The sequence below is a fragment of the Scomber scombrus genome, chromosome 10 (genome assembly GCF_963691925.1).
Source record: "Scomber scombrus chromosome 10, fScoSco1.1, whole genome shotgun sequence".
In the NCBI taxonomy this organism is placed as follows: Eukaryota; Metazoa; Chordata; class Actinopteri; order Scombriformes; family Scombridae; genus Scomber; species Scomber scombrus.
The window spans coordinates 7,196,810-7,210,994 of record NC_084979.1 but is presented as its reverse complement, the minus strand read 5'-3'; the positions used below and the strand labels follow the sequence as shown (position 1 = coordinate 7,210,994).

At 39.8% G+C, this 14,185-nt stretch overlaps 1 protein-coding gene across 1 annotated transcript in view; it reads right to left on the bottom strand.

The window, feature by feature from the left end:
• The window catches only part of ctnnbl1 (catenin, beta like 1), a 54,337-nt gene that overhangs the window by 27,082 nt on the left and 13,070 nt on the right, over window positions 1-14,185 (bottom strand). Inside the window, exons 8-11 of the mRNA XM_062427065.1 lie at window positions 13,960-14,032; window positions 11,994-12,052; window positions 11,600-11,748; window positions 7,594-7,775 (exon numbers count right to left, since the gene is read on the bottom strand). Of these exons, the coding sequence (XP_062283049.1) occupies window positions 7,594-7,775; window positions 11,600-11,748; window positions 11,994-12,052; window positions 13,960-14,032 (463 nt within the window). The remainder of the gene's footprint in view (window positions 1-7,593; window positions 7,776-11,599; window positions 11,749-11,993; window positions 12,053-13,959; window positions 14,033-14,185) is intronic.

The following is a 14,185-nucleotide window of genomic DNA, read 5'->3' as shown; positions in this document are numbered from 1 at the left end:
ATGCGGGGTAATCAGTCATGATAGGTTTGTGGTTATGAAGATAAACCAGATCATTAAAATGATATTTTTTTTGTTAGCCCCAATTAGTCAAACCAAATATAGTTTCTCTCCATTCTCAGTAACAGCAATTAGCCATACAACGTACTGCCGCCTTATTTAGATACAGACTGATTCAGACTAATGGACTCTACTGTCACATGTCAGATAATAATCACTTTAATGTAAATCTGAGCCAAGTCCCGCAGCTCACTGTATGTGTTGTTTTTCTTGTTTTATACATTCACAGAGAGACTTATTTACACTTAAGGGAGAGTATTGTATAATTAATGCCATCTCCTAGTGCTCATGACACTGTTGCAAGTGACAACCACACATAGAGAACCTTCCAGAGGAGCCGCCATCGTAATGATTTAAACAATGGTAACCTCTGATTTGGTTGTGGCCTTTGTGGAGATTTCTTTTCAAGTTTCCTCTTTCAAAAGAAGAACATAGCTCTGCACAACTTCTGACACAGACCCACGGTGTCACAATACGTGTGTGTGAACAGAGGAGAACTTCATTTGCTTTAAACAACAAATGTCTCATTGCAGTAAACTGAAGCTAATCAACAGTGACAGACTGTTAGAGCAACATCACAGCTGGTAAACAGGTTCTCGCTCAGGTTTTGCTGCAGGAATATTTGCATTCAGGTAACACAGGTCATGTCTAAATGCTAGCTTTCACTCTTCCACTAATCATTCACCGTTCGCCTCATCTTTGCCCCAGGGGATCCATAGAAGTAAGTTAACATGCAAATAACCCTGAGTGGCCTGGATTCATTTATTGATTGACAGCTGAAGGAAGTGCAGTGTCATTCTGAATGGCAGACGAGTACAAATAGGTGGTACTTCACTGAGAGACAGATTGGGTTTGGGCTAAATGTGCTCTGGGGAGAGCAATCAGCCTTCCAGCACCACAGTCTAGTCTGTCAGGGGATGTAGAGACCACATTGATAAAACACATATGCAGCATCATCAGTCAAAACAGTCACTCCTGTTATTTTTAGAGAAATGTAGAAAATGTTTTTGAAATAATCCAAAAAATTGTCGGAAAAGTGACATGAAGAAGTGGAGAGGTCGATTTAACAAGTCAAAAATGCTCCATTTAAGGATTCCCTGGTTATTTTTCAGCTTTTTTATGTAATCACATTTAAACACTGAACAAACTCTCACCACCTTCTGGAGCTTTCATCTGTATTACACAATCTTCCTCGACAGATAGAGTTGTCATTGAAAAGAAGATGTTAAAATCTCGATTCGTCTGAGCACTTTAAGGACTTCTCATCTACGTTGCCTTCAAAAATAAAATTGATAGCTCATTTTTAACATTGGAAATAATCTCACTGTCCACTAGTACTACTTCATGGACCTTGTGGTGAGATTGCGTTGTGGTCAGCTGCTGTTTCCAAGGTAAGATCAAGAATGAAGCTTTGAAGCTCAATTACCGAATAAAACAGTAATAAAACATTTTCATGAAGGTATTGTTAATATTACAGCTTACAATAAAAGTACATCACCGATTAATCAATAGACAGAAAATGAATAGACATCCCAGCTTCTTAAATGCGAGAATATTTTCTGGTTTCTTTAATCTTCTATGATAGTAAAGTGAATATCTTTGTATTGTGGACTACTGACAAGGCGAACAAAGACATTTGAAGCTGCAGCTTAGGCTGATTGTCATTTTTCACAATTTTCTGACAGTCGGAACTCAATTCATTTTTACTTAGAAAAATATTTGACAGATTAATCAATAATGAAACTGATCGTTGCAGCCCTGCTCCAAATGCTATTTAAGTGCTATGCTTCATATGTTGTGGTGTTGTGAATCCAGTTAAAAGGAACTAAGTGTTGAAAGACTGTAGGTAGAATCCTGAACATTACTTCAGGAAACTTCATAAACTTTAATTTATTAAAAGCTATACTGGGAAGGATTTTCCTAATAAAACAAAAAACAAAAAATGGACTCATACAAAAATAATCCCTTTCAATCATCACTTATGACCCACTAGATGTGCGTGATGGTGTATTTATCTGCAGAGACTCGACCCTCTGCTTGTATTTTCTAATTTCCTGTGTTCAGGAAGCTTCTGGGTGTCCTTTGGGGCAGTGGGTGTGTAGCTCCCAGCCAATAGCAGCACGCAGCCTGTGAGTTCAGGACTCGTAGGTTAGCCAACAGCTTACATCGCTGCCTCTGTCACTCCTCTATTCCGCTCTGCTCCCTGTCTCTGTGTTGTGTATGTATAAAGAGCTGCAGGTCTGTGTGCCTGCTTGACCGAGGGCGGGGCTGAGCTACACACGCAGAGCAGAGACACCACGTCCTGCATAGTATATTTTTTTAATGACGCATAACATTTAACAACTTTTCCTGTAAAACTGACCAATACATTTTTTTCTAAATGTCGAGCATATCTTTCCCCAACGAAACATTAATTATTTTGAAATAAAACCTTTCGTATATATCTAAATGTAATACAGCACATTTCATTAGAGCATGAGTTTACAGAAATGATCAATCTCCACCAGAGGAAAGACCAAACATGAAGATGATGTTAATGAGATGCGTCTTTACACAGGGATCTGACTGCAAATCTCTCCCTCTGAAATACACTAATAATAGGATTACACAGCATGACTCTGACAACACCGATAACAATCAAACTTGTATCATGTTAAAATGTTACTGATCACAATCCGTGCCGGCGCTGGGAGGGGGAGATGATCAAATGGGAGCCCCGTTTAGATTTTTGGCTTTTTGACTGAGATATGTGACGTTTAAGTTTAATCATTAAATCCAGATAATGAAGTTTCCTCTATTACAGGCAGGGCGCTTATCTCATCACATATATTCTGCTGTGTGGTCACGCTTTTTTTACATCTCCATTTGTTAATATCAGAGGAGAGATACTGGTGATAAACTAATGGAAAGATATGAAAAGGGACTGCGGTTAAAAATGTTTTATCTTTGAAATGAAGCTGCCATTATTTGAGGCTCGCTTGGGTTGGGTTGGGCGAGGGGGATGGCTTTCTCATCTTTTTCCCCTCGTTGCATACTTCCAACATAACCGCAGTGACACAAAATGTGACATTTTCTTTCCCTAATGTATGACTATATCTGCCAGCATGCCTCCCTCATTACTTATTTTACTGTATTCATTAGGAAAATAAGAACCAAGATGAGGGCATTCGCTGCACTCAAAGGTGTTTGGATGGCACTCTAAATATACCAACTATAAAGCTTCACCCTCACCCTTGTGCCCTCTCTCTCTATCTGACAAACAAACACCCACATGCACACAAGCACACAAAGAAATACTTTTTTTTTTTTTGTCGAGGTGGAGCTGGAGACGGCGCTATGACTATTGTGCCTCGCCATGTAAATTAGTTGTTTACTTCTGTTCCCTCTCACACTCGCTCGCATCATTAGCCGCCTAAATATAACAACCGGCTGCCACCAATTTTCCATCATACAATCTCATTTCACTGGTAATGACAGAGTACATACACCAGTAAACTGAGACCCTAAAAAACAAGGTGAATGGCAGCATCCTGACAAGAATATTCATGAGCGGAGAGGTGCATTTTGTTGTTTGGATTTTCTTTTTTTTCTGTTTCCTTTCAGTTTTTTTTCTCTACTCGCTTACAATGTCTCTATTAATTATGCCATTCTGTATGCTAATATGGTCTGGCAATCCCTGGTCATTTGGACTGTGTCAATTTCGGAGAGGATTTCATGGGGATCAATCTTTGCACCGAAGTTGATGATAGAGAGAGCCTTGGAATGAATGCAAGAGAGAGAGAGAGAGAAAGAGCGAGAGAGCGAGAGAGAGAAAGAGAGAGAGAGAGACAGAGACAGAGAGAGAGAGAGCTAAGGATAGAAGGACAGAGAGGTCCCTACCTCCTAATTACTTTTGTTTGAAGCGGCTGATAGTTAATTAATCTACAGTGTTAGTGTGTTATTCTGGAGAGCCACTCGATTCGTGGCATTTTCAATTAGCAGCCTTATAGAAGAGGGCTCACTCAACACACCTGCTGTTATGACAGGCACCTACTTACCCCTATAGCTGTAAGACAAATCAATGGAATCATGATGGGGAATCCTATACAGGCTGCAATACTCATCAGAGAGAATAACAACATGAATTATTACAGACAACTATTTCGAAATTTAAATGACTTAATATTTTTTTTAAACGTGTATGATTGAAAATAGACTAATCCTTAATTAATATCCTGGCTGATTTATCTGTTGAGCTCTCAAGTGACACAGACATTGCAGTGGTTGCATCATAGAGCTGAATGCAAATCCACAAAGCATGAAAGCACAGATGGTTGGATTGATCGTGGCTGGAACTCACTCCCTTCAAACTGATAAAGGTAGCTGATGTGAATGTGGTTGTTATTCAGTCTCAAAATACCAGTCTGAACTTGGAAAGAAGAAAAAATGAATAACATTAGCATGCCACTTATCTTCCCACCAAAGGATGAATGTGAACATTGAGTTGTGTTATACCTTAGCTGGTGCTTCTTTTCATCGTTTTTCAAGCATATGATAACAAATCGACAAACTTTCAATTATAGTTATCCATTAATTACAATCTTTTGCTGTTTTTTTGTGTTAGTAAAGTGTGTTGAGACATTCTTGTATGCTTTAAATAAATGTTGACTTATAAAAATCCAAAATAATTCTAGGATGAAACTGTAAAAGTGGAACTCTTTCCCGCTCACATTATTCAGAGTATTAACTTGGATGGAGCATAAGAGATGAATTTAAATTGACTTTGCTCTTTTTTCACAAAGTGGGAAGTTATTGTTGGAGTAGCTGATAAAAGCACTTGTATGCCTGGGTTTGGTGATTTGCTGGAGAAAAGACATCCAGGCATCAGAAGAAAGCGGGATGAATTATGTTGGGGCGGGCGGCTGTGGCTCAGGAGGTAGAGCGGTCGTCCTCCAATTGGAAGATTGGTGGTTCGATTCCCGGCTCCTCCAGTCTACATGTCGATGTGTCCTTGGGCAAGACACTTAACCCCTAATTGCTCCCGTTGCTGTGCCAACGGTGTATGAATGCGAGTGAATGGGTAGTTTCCTCCTGATGTGCAGGTTGGCACCCTGCGTGGTAGCTGCCTGCCATCAGTGTATGAATGTGTGTGAATGAGGTGAATGAGTTGTAGTGTAAAGCGCTTTGAGTGGTCGAAAAGACTAGAAAGGCGCTATATAAGTACAGTCCATTTACCATTTACCATGTTGAAAAATTCTCTGGATCACAAAGACTGTGTTTTTTGATGGCAATATTATAACATGTAGGTTTTACAGGAAGTCTCTGTCTATATTTGTTCTTACTCATTTTATGATATGAAGTTTTCGGAAAGGTCTTGCTCTAGTTACTGCAAAGTTTATATGGTTTGCTTTGAAGACTACTGACTCCAAGCAAGAGTCAACAAATAGAGCTGCTGAGTCAAGAGGCCAGAATTATTCTGATTTGCACATCTCCCCAAAAAGATACTCCATACATCATCATACCCTGCTTCTCTGAATACAGCCTACACACATCCAGACCACACTTGCCAAACTTCACAGGGAGAGAGAACCTTCGGGGTGGATTTCAACATCTCCTTTTAAAGCCTGTCTTTTTAAGTGTGTGTCTGCCTTGCCAGAGGCTTCAACACACAGGGGGGGGAAAAGATTTAACTGGATGGGTTATCTTCCCTACTCCTCTTCCTCCTGCTACTGTTGAAGGGCAAAGGTTAATTCATCCAGTCCCTGGGTGAGACGGGACACAATGGAAGACAATTTGTTCTCCTCTGCAGGATTGGGAGGCCCCACCAGACATATTAAACATAATTAAAACGGACAGAGAGAGGGAGGAAGGGTTCCAAATTTTGGACATGGGTAATCAAACAAAGAACAGAGAGATGGACAGGGTTTCTATCTTTTTCTTTCAGTCTCCTTTATTTTACTCTCTCACCCTGTATAACATGGACATCCTATCTTTCTCCCTCTTTCTAGCTCTTGTTTGCGCTTCCTATCTCTTAATCGGAGACAAGAGAGGTTTGAGAGCGCAGGCAAAAAAATCAATCAAGATTGGATTGATAGTATAAACTGACAGGCCAAAAAAGGACATGAACACATTTAGTACACTATAGGCCTGATTTACTAAGATCCCAAATAGTGGGTACTAAATTGCGTGCACAGTGCAATAGTTTGCGCGTTTCGTTTGCGTGCGTTTTGCGGGTGATCTACTAACTAAGAATAAGAGTTTGGACGAGCAGAAAGCTGCAAGCGCAAAATGAAATGTGATCAGGTTCTAGTGGAAGAGGTTAACAAATATATTGAGTTATAACAAAAACAAATATTACCAGAAAAACCCACATATGGGCGAGTATTTGTGACGAAGTCAATGCTGTTAGTAAAACCAAAAATATTCCACTCCAAAATTATTAACACAGGAGGAAAAACTCCGTCCTGTGTGTATTCTGTCATTGTGCCTCCGTCTCCTCCTCTCCACAGTAACAGAAGTCATCTGTGCGCAGTGCACAGCCGGTTAATACCTGCCCTTCAAAAGGTATTATTTATAGACGCAGTTAGTGTCAGAAAAAATACCTTCAGGTTTGGTAAATCACAATGCGCGTGCTAAATAACATATTTGCATTTTCTCCTCCCTGTATTTTGCACACCGGGGTTGAAACGCCCCATATTACATATTCATTATGACAAACGTACTAAATGGACAGCGCGTACTATCTTGCACAGTTGAAAGACGCAAACCTCAGTGCGCTGCGTCAGTAGATCAGCTTGCACATTTTTGCGGGTGATGTCAAGTTTTCACACGTTTTTACACACGCAAACCTTTACTAAATCAGGCCCTATGTACTTGAGTGTGTTAATATTGTAAGTATAGCATTGTCTCATCAAACACAGCCATTGCACACTTATCAGAAATGATGATCGCGACATTTGACCTCATCCTCCTGTCCTCGGAAGTTTGTACTCCCGAGTCAATAATGCCAAGTCCTCAACACAACTACATGATTGCACTGTAACCGATATCATCTCAACTCAAAGCTCAACTAACACTTAAAAAGTGAATAACCTCATGGACAGAGAGATGTAGTAAATTATGTTGTTCAGTGTGTAATGTAGCTATGATAAAAATCCAAACTAAAAAATAAACATGCTAACACACTCACTATAATGTTAACAATGGTAACAACGTGATGTTATGCAAATATAATCTAATTTGTGCAATTTCTACATGGTATCAGTGAGATTCATTTACCTATTTTACTCTCTAGCTAAATACTAGCTCATTATCAAACAGCCAACTGGCATTCTTCTGCCCCTGTGGTTTGGTTTACATTAGTTAATTTCCTTTATATGTTTGCCATAACATCTCGTTTGCTATTGACGGTATTTAATTGAAAAACAGTGTAATGATACGTCTCACCACAGCTCTCACTACTGTCACAGTTCAAAACAGGGTGACACATTTGTAGCTGATTGCAGTATTTGTAAAGAAATCGTGTCTGCTGCTGCCTTGTTCTAATTAATGACTGACCTTCATGCTCTTTCTCTGAAGCTCCGGTTTTTTTCATCTTCTTGGGAGTTTTCATGAAAAGTGGAAAGATGGTTCGCAAGCCCAGAATGTCCACAAATTTATGGCAGTTATCCGCTCCCTCTGGTCCAATCATCCCGTGGTCCAGGACCTTCATGGCACTGGTTCGAGACAGTTTCTTTTCTCTGCAGAAAAGAAAGGAAGCAGTACTTGAGTCAGAGATATATAATATTGCTTTAACAGACAAAAAATACATGCATATTTTAACTCAAGTGTCCTATGGCTACAGTTAAGTTTGATAGTTTACAATGGAGTTATAAGAAGATCAGAGGGTGTGTAACTACATTCAATCACAAATCATCAGGAGCATTTTTTTTAATGTTCGAATAAAAGCAACTGTTCTATGGTTATTTTGAAGACAGATTAGTCATAAAATAAACAACCAGCATAAACCTGGAAATGTGTATTCTCTAAAAAATAAATTGCAATGAGGACAATTTGTTTTCTATCACCGTCACATTGGCATGATAAGAGGGACCAACTGTTTCCCACTCTCTTTACACCTTCCAATCCCCCCGCCCCCCCTCCTCCCACTCCATGCTTCCTCTCAGGAAATGTAGCTGTCTGTCACGCTGTCACTTCCTCCATTCCCACCAATGACAGATGACAGTGTTTATCTCAGAGGAGGGACACATATTTCAGGCAGTTGAGTCTGGTTCTCCAGACAGACACATTATATATGATGGACGGCTGGAGTGGCCAGGGGGGAGCGATACACTGTGTACTTTCCGAAGGGAAACTAAGCAATTCAGTTGGCAGACAGCTGACTTAACTCAGCATTCTGGTGTCGTGAACTGTGCGTTCGTAACCCCCAAAATGGATCGTGGGTCAATGTCTAGTGGGTTCCAGCATGACAGCAGCAGTACATTTTTGATGAGACTCAGATTCTAGACGAAACTGAATCACTCAAAGATGGACCCAGTTTATTAACCGTGCTGACTGACGTGATCAGCCTATACATCCCAAAGATGAGAACAAAACATTCTTAGACTTGATCAGCAACATCCTCTGAAAAGGAAGGGGGAGGACTGTATATTCCAAAATGTAAAATACCAAAATATTGGATAAATATTTGGGTATGTGGTTCTTGGATGTAAAATAGCTTCGGTACAGGAGCTGAGTCTGGTCTGATAAACATTTAGCTGTGCCACTAATTCATCAAGACACCTGGGGTGGGTGGAACCAACTGGTCTTTACTAAGCCTGGTCCTAACTGCCAAAACGATCTTTGTTAAGACCAATTCTTAAAATGGACTTTACTGGAGTTGCACCAACCAGACTTAAACCTAATTTAACTAAGCAATGTGCATCCATGTGCAAGACAATGCCCACGCATCTATGGCTATTGCCTTAGCAGCGTGCGTTGCTAGGATACATTGTTAACAATCTTCTGCTGTCTTGCTAATTTGAAGCTAATCATTTCTAATATGCGACACTGTTATGGAGAATCAAAGAACAAGAAAAGGCAATTTCACGGACATTGAGATAGGAAAATGAATAGAGCTGTAAAGCCAAGACACTGACAGCCAAGCAGTCCAACAAATAAGTAACAAATAAGAAGAAGCAGTCGACTTGGAAAGAAATAACAGAGGCCAATAATGTACGGAAAAAGTGTAAAGTAAAAGTTTTGACTTCACGCCTACTCCTGACTAGGTGTAAGTAAGATTTACACCCAGTCTTAGCGAGAAAAAGTCTTAAGCCTACATGTAAAAACTGGCTTAACTATTAGGTCGGACTTTGAATGCCAGGTTACGACTGGCTTCGCTTAAGACTAGGCATAACTGGCCCAAAGTGTGAAATCTGTATGTAGCCCCAGGCAGAAGAAGCCTGGTAGCAACTGAAATTAAGTTTTTGATGGAAAACCAGTAAATGTGTTGTTGGGTGAGAAGAGATGATTTTTGTATTCAGTTTCTCTCTGCAGTTTTTTGTCATTGTGTCTAGGTTAGAATCTAAAGACCAGATACAGACAAAGAAAAAGAGCTGATCTCTCTTTAAAACTATAATGAAACTGAATGATAAAACTGATGGACTGAAAATGTTGCTGTCTTTAAGAGATACTCCAGTGATTTAGTATTGCACTACCATAAAATTGGGGTGCCCACAAGAGATGGATTTAAAACAAGAATGTCCAAAGCAGCAGAGTCTATATTCTAAATTGTAGTTCTATGGGTCAAGCTTAAAAAATGCTGGATCCTGTACTTTCCACAATGCAACTCTAAAGTCTCTCTTTAGGCCTATTCTGACTGGTAAACATTCACATATTTCAAACCCCACACTTCCAGTTTGTAACGCAGACTTTCTATTAAAAATGTAAGCCTTGAACCCAATCTGAGATGACCCTGATGACATCATATGGGACATTATAAACAGTACTGACGAGTAAAAAAGTGTTGTAATGCCTCTTTAAAACTTAACACCAAAGTCATATATTGGTCTCCCTCTTTCCCCTCCTGCTTCTTTCTCTCTTTTTCTTTCTTTGTTTCTCTAGTGGATGATTTAACAGAAAAGGGTTTTTGCATTCCAATAATGAGATATTGATCGAGCCTTAAAACTACTACCAGTGAAGTGATTATCAGCGCAGAGGTGCAGAAGCTGTGAAGGTTTCATAAATGTGTGTAATGTATCTTTACGACTCTTTTAAAGTCAAATCTCTGACTTGCTGTGCTCTAGAAACTGCTGCCGGAGTGGACAGGCAGACATGCTGTTCTGTGCTGTGCTACACCCTGTCATGCTATGAGTGCTCACATTATCACAGTACAGAAAGCACGAAAGAGAAATGAACGGAGCGGTGAAGGCCAGTGTGCATCAAAAGATGTGCTGAGGTGGGTTGGCGCTATATTTTCAACTTCATTTAGTAGGTTAATATTACACAGGGAAAATAATTTAAACATAATGCTTCTGTGTAATAACTTCAGTATGACTTTAGTAAATATTTTCTTCTATCTGTGACTCAGATGAATCTAAAGACATTGCCAATTAAATGGCCTGTGACATCATTCATTTCAGTTTATTCATGCTTGAACAATGCTTACATAGCACACGCTGTGTCCGCATTGAAATAAGCAGCAGTAATAAACAGTCTCATTTTAACTGAATGGCCCAGCATCAACTGAAATCAATTGAAGCACCCACACCACCGGTTACATAATCAGTTACAATATGTACATTGTTTTGTCTTTTCTTTTTAAATTTGAAAGCTTCTTGCAACACAAAGGTTGCTGTTTGGCAGCTGACTCTAAAATTCCTTTTATCAGAGCTTCCTTCATGCATCCCACAGCTCCCTCAGGATTTTTAACTAAAGAAGATTCTTCTTCTGTGTCCTATTTATTTTATAACAAAAATAAAATGATAGCTTTTCAAACACGCAGTCTGCACCTGTCTTTCCGTATTTTAACCTCTGACAAGCATTGCTATTAGTGTTTACTTAGCCAAAGTCATATATTTTATAGCATCAATGCTTGCTGAGCAGTAATCCATTAAGTATCTGAAATAATTTGCCCACCAAGGACAGTGGTTAAGCAAAAACTGTTGTAATTATGAACAAAAGAGTCCAAATGAGTGGTTGTGAAAACCATGTTAGCTGTGCATTAAATATTTTCCCTCTTACATATTTGAAACTGTGCAAATTAGGTAAGTTTTGTCAGGTTCATAATGAGTAAATGCAATGTATTTTAGTGTGGTAAAGGAAGCAACTGATCATCACTGTGCTATTTATGTGATGGTACTCATCACTGCAATAAGTGATGGTCTTTTTTATAACAAAAACACAACCTGAGTGGTGGTTGGCTGAAAGGTCAAAGATAACCACCTGCAGAATGTACAACATATCTGCGTTGACATCTGCAACAAGTGAGTGAATACTGACTGCAAGGAAAAAGATGTGTGCAAACTAAAAAGAAAAAATTGGAGTATGTCCCAGTGCTGGCTTTTCCCTCAGTGCACAGCCTCACCTTAGCATGAGATTCATCAGCTGAAGTCCTTCCCCTCTGAGGAAGCGGTCCCGATTGGCTGGCAGCATGAGGCAGGAACACAGCGCGTCGAAGAGGTTCTCCATCATCTCCTGCTCCTCAGCTGTGGACGGGTTATGACGTTTAAACACCTGAACGGGAAGAGAAGAGAGCATTGTAGTCCATAAAATGCCACAGCAGTTATCTACACAGGGGTGGAAAACAGGCTTGGTTTGGGATTAGGCTGAGCTTGGAATACAGGGCACCACTTCTCAGTATACTCTTTATGTTAAAACGCTCATGTTTGAGTTTTACCCAGTGAGGCTAAAATGGATGATGCATAAGTAAGAAGGGTAGTGCAAAAAAAAAAAAAAAGACAGTAAAACCAAAATCTTACGGAGAGCTGCTGCAGTAACACATCAATGCCATCCATCTCTCCCAGTAGTTCTCTAGTATCTATGGAAGAGAGAAGGAGAAACCAAGTGAGCAGAAGACTAAGAGATAAAAATGAAGTAACAGGACAACAGGGAGATTAAATTGAGACGGTTACAAAAAAAACAAAAAAAACTAGACATGTAGGGAGTGAAAACAGTCAGAGAAAAACGAGGTGGATAGATGAAGGCTAGCGAAAGAGAAAAAGACAGACAAAGAAAAGGAGGCAGTGACAGAAGTGCTACAGAGGCATAAGATGAGCATAAACATACCGACTAACACACTGGCCACGAGGGATCTTCAAGAGACATAAAATGAGGGCACAGAAAAATATATCTCATCACAAGTTATTCTTGTGAAGCAGCTGCGGCTACGGAGGTAGAGTGGGTCATCCACTAATCGGAAGATAAGCGGTTCAATTCCTGACTCCCTCCTGTCAGCATGTCGAAGTGTCCTTGGGCAAGATACTGAACCCCGAATTGCTCCCGATGGCTGCACCAGCAGTGTGTGAATAGGTGAATATGACTTGTAGAGTAAAAGCACTGAGTGGTCAGAAGACTAGAAAGATGTTACATAAGTGCAGTCCATTTACCATTCTTTGTAGTGTTAAAATGCTTTTTTAAGGTTAGTCAATGGGATTCTGCTTCTTAGCGGCCACAAATGGCAGTGAGAAAAAATTTAAGGACCTCAACAGCCAGAAACCCTGTAAATTGATGTCAGATGGTTGCACAGCTCATGCCCATGCTTACCAACAATGTTAGTCAGCGACAGCTTCATCCTATTGCTTTGATCAATTCCAGCTTTCTGTGCAAAGAGCACTTCTTTGCCATTTATACTGTCTGCCTTGCATTTGTTAACTTCTCTAGGCAGTGAGGTTTTCATTTGGAAAAATACAGTGACTCTACAGGGGTCTCAATTGTGATGAGATGCTCTTCTCATTCACAGCAAAAAGTTTGTTTACATATACGTGTACCCTTCAGAGTGCTGTTTTAAATCAAATTTGACAACAGGAAGGAGGTAATTACATTTAAATGAGCACATCAAGGATTTTCCAAAATTATCATTTCCCTAATAGTAGTTGTGTGATTTGCCTTATTCTTACTTCAAGAGCCTGACAGTATTATAATTGGGAACATTATTCATGCTAGGACATTTCCTTTGTTTTTGGAAAAATAGCGTTTTAGTTTTTTTTAAATTTCATTTTGTATTTGAAGGTCAGTAGAGAGAGGATGAAAGGAGGCAGCGCCAATGAAGAGGAGGTGAAATGAGTGTAAAACAAGACACTACTCCCACTGAATATCAATATGGCTTGTTCCATTAATGAGAGCCTGTCCAAGGACCTGATAGTCCTGTGGCTATCTGAGGCTTTGCGAAATTTGGTTGGGGGAGAAAGGATGGAAAAGACAGCGAACAGATAGAGGTAAAACAAGGAAAGAGCAAGAATAGAAGCGAGATGGGGAGACTGAAACAGGATTGGGAAGAAAGAAGGAAAGAAAACATGCAAACATGAAAGTTAACATGAAATCAGCGTGATGTGGGAAATGACAGAAAAGGGGGAGATGAAGACAAGAGGGAGTGAAGGAAAAAGGCAGTGAAAGACAGGACATCAAGGACAGGTGGAGCCAAGAGAGGTGACAGAAAAGACACATGGTCAGGAAACAAAAAGGAAGAGATATAAGGAGGAGGACCAAAAGGGGTAAAGCTGATAAAGAGCGAGAACAAGCCAAGATGAGTAGAAAAAAGGAAAAGAAAGGGATGAAAAGAAAGAGGACAATAGAAGAAGGAATTAAGGTGAATAGAAAAGATGAAGAAAAAAATGAAGGAAGACTAGAATTTGGCAGCCTATTTGAGGAAAATGAGATGTGACAGAAACGTGGAAAATAAACTAACATCATTTGGAACCCACATTCCATTTCTTGGGACACACTTACTGTCATTGTTTTGCAGCAAGATAGCCAGGATTTCACTGCAGTACAGCTTGTTAGCATCAAACGGCATCTTCGCCTGAGAGGGAAAGAGAGATTTCCAATTATTACACATCTTTTTCACAGAGCGGGGTCTTAGCAAATATACAACAAAATATGCCTCTTTTAACCATGAGAAGAGATTCTGCTTGGTATAAATTCAACCTCACAAACATCAATATCCATATGTATT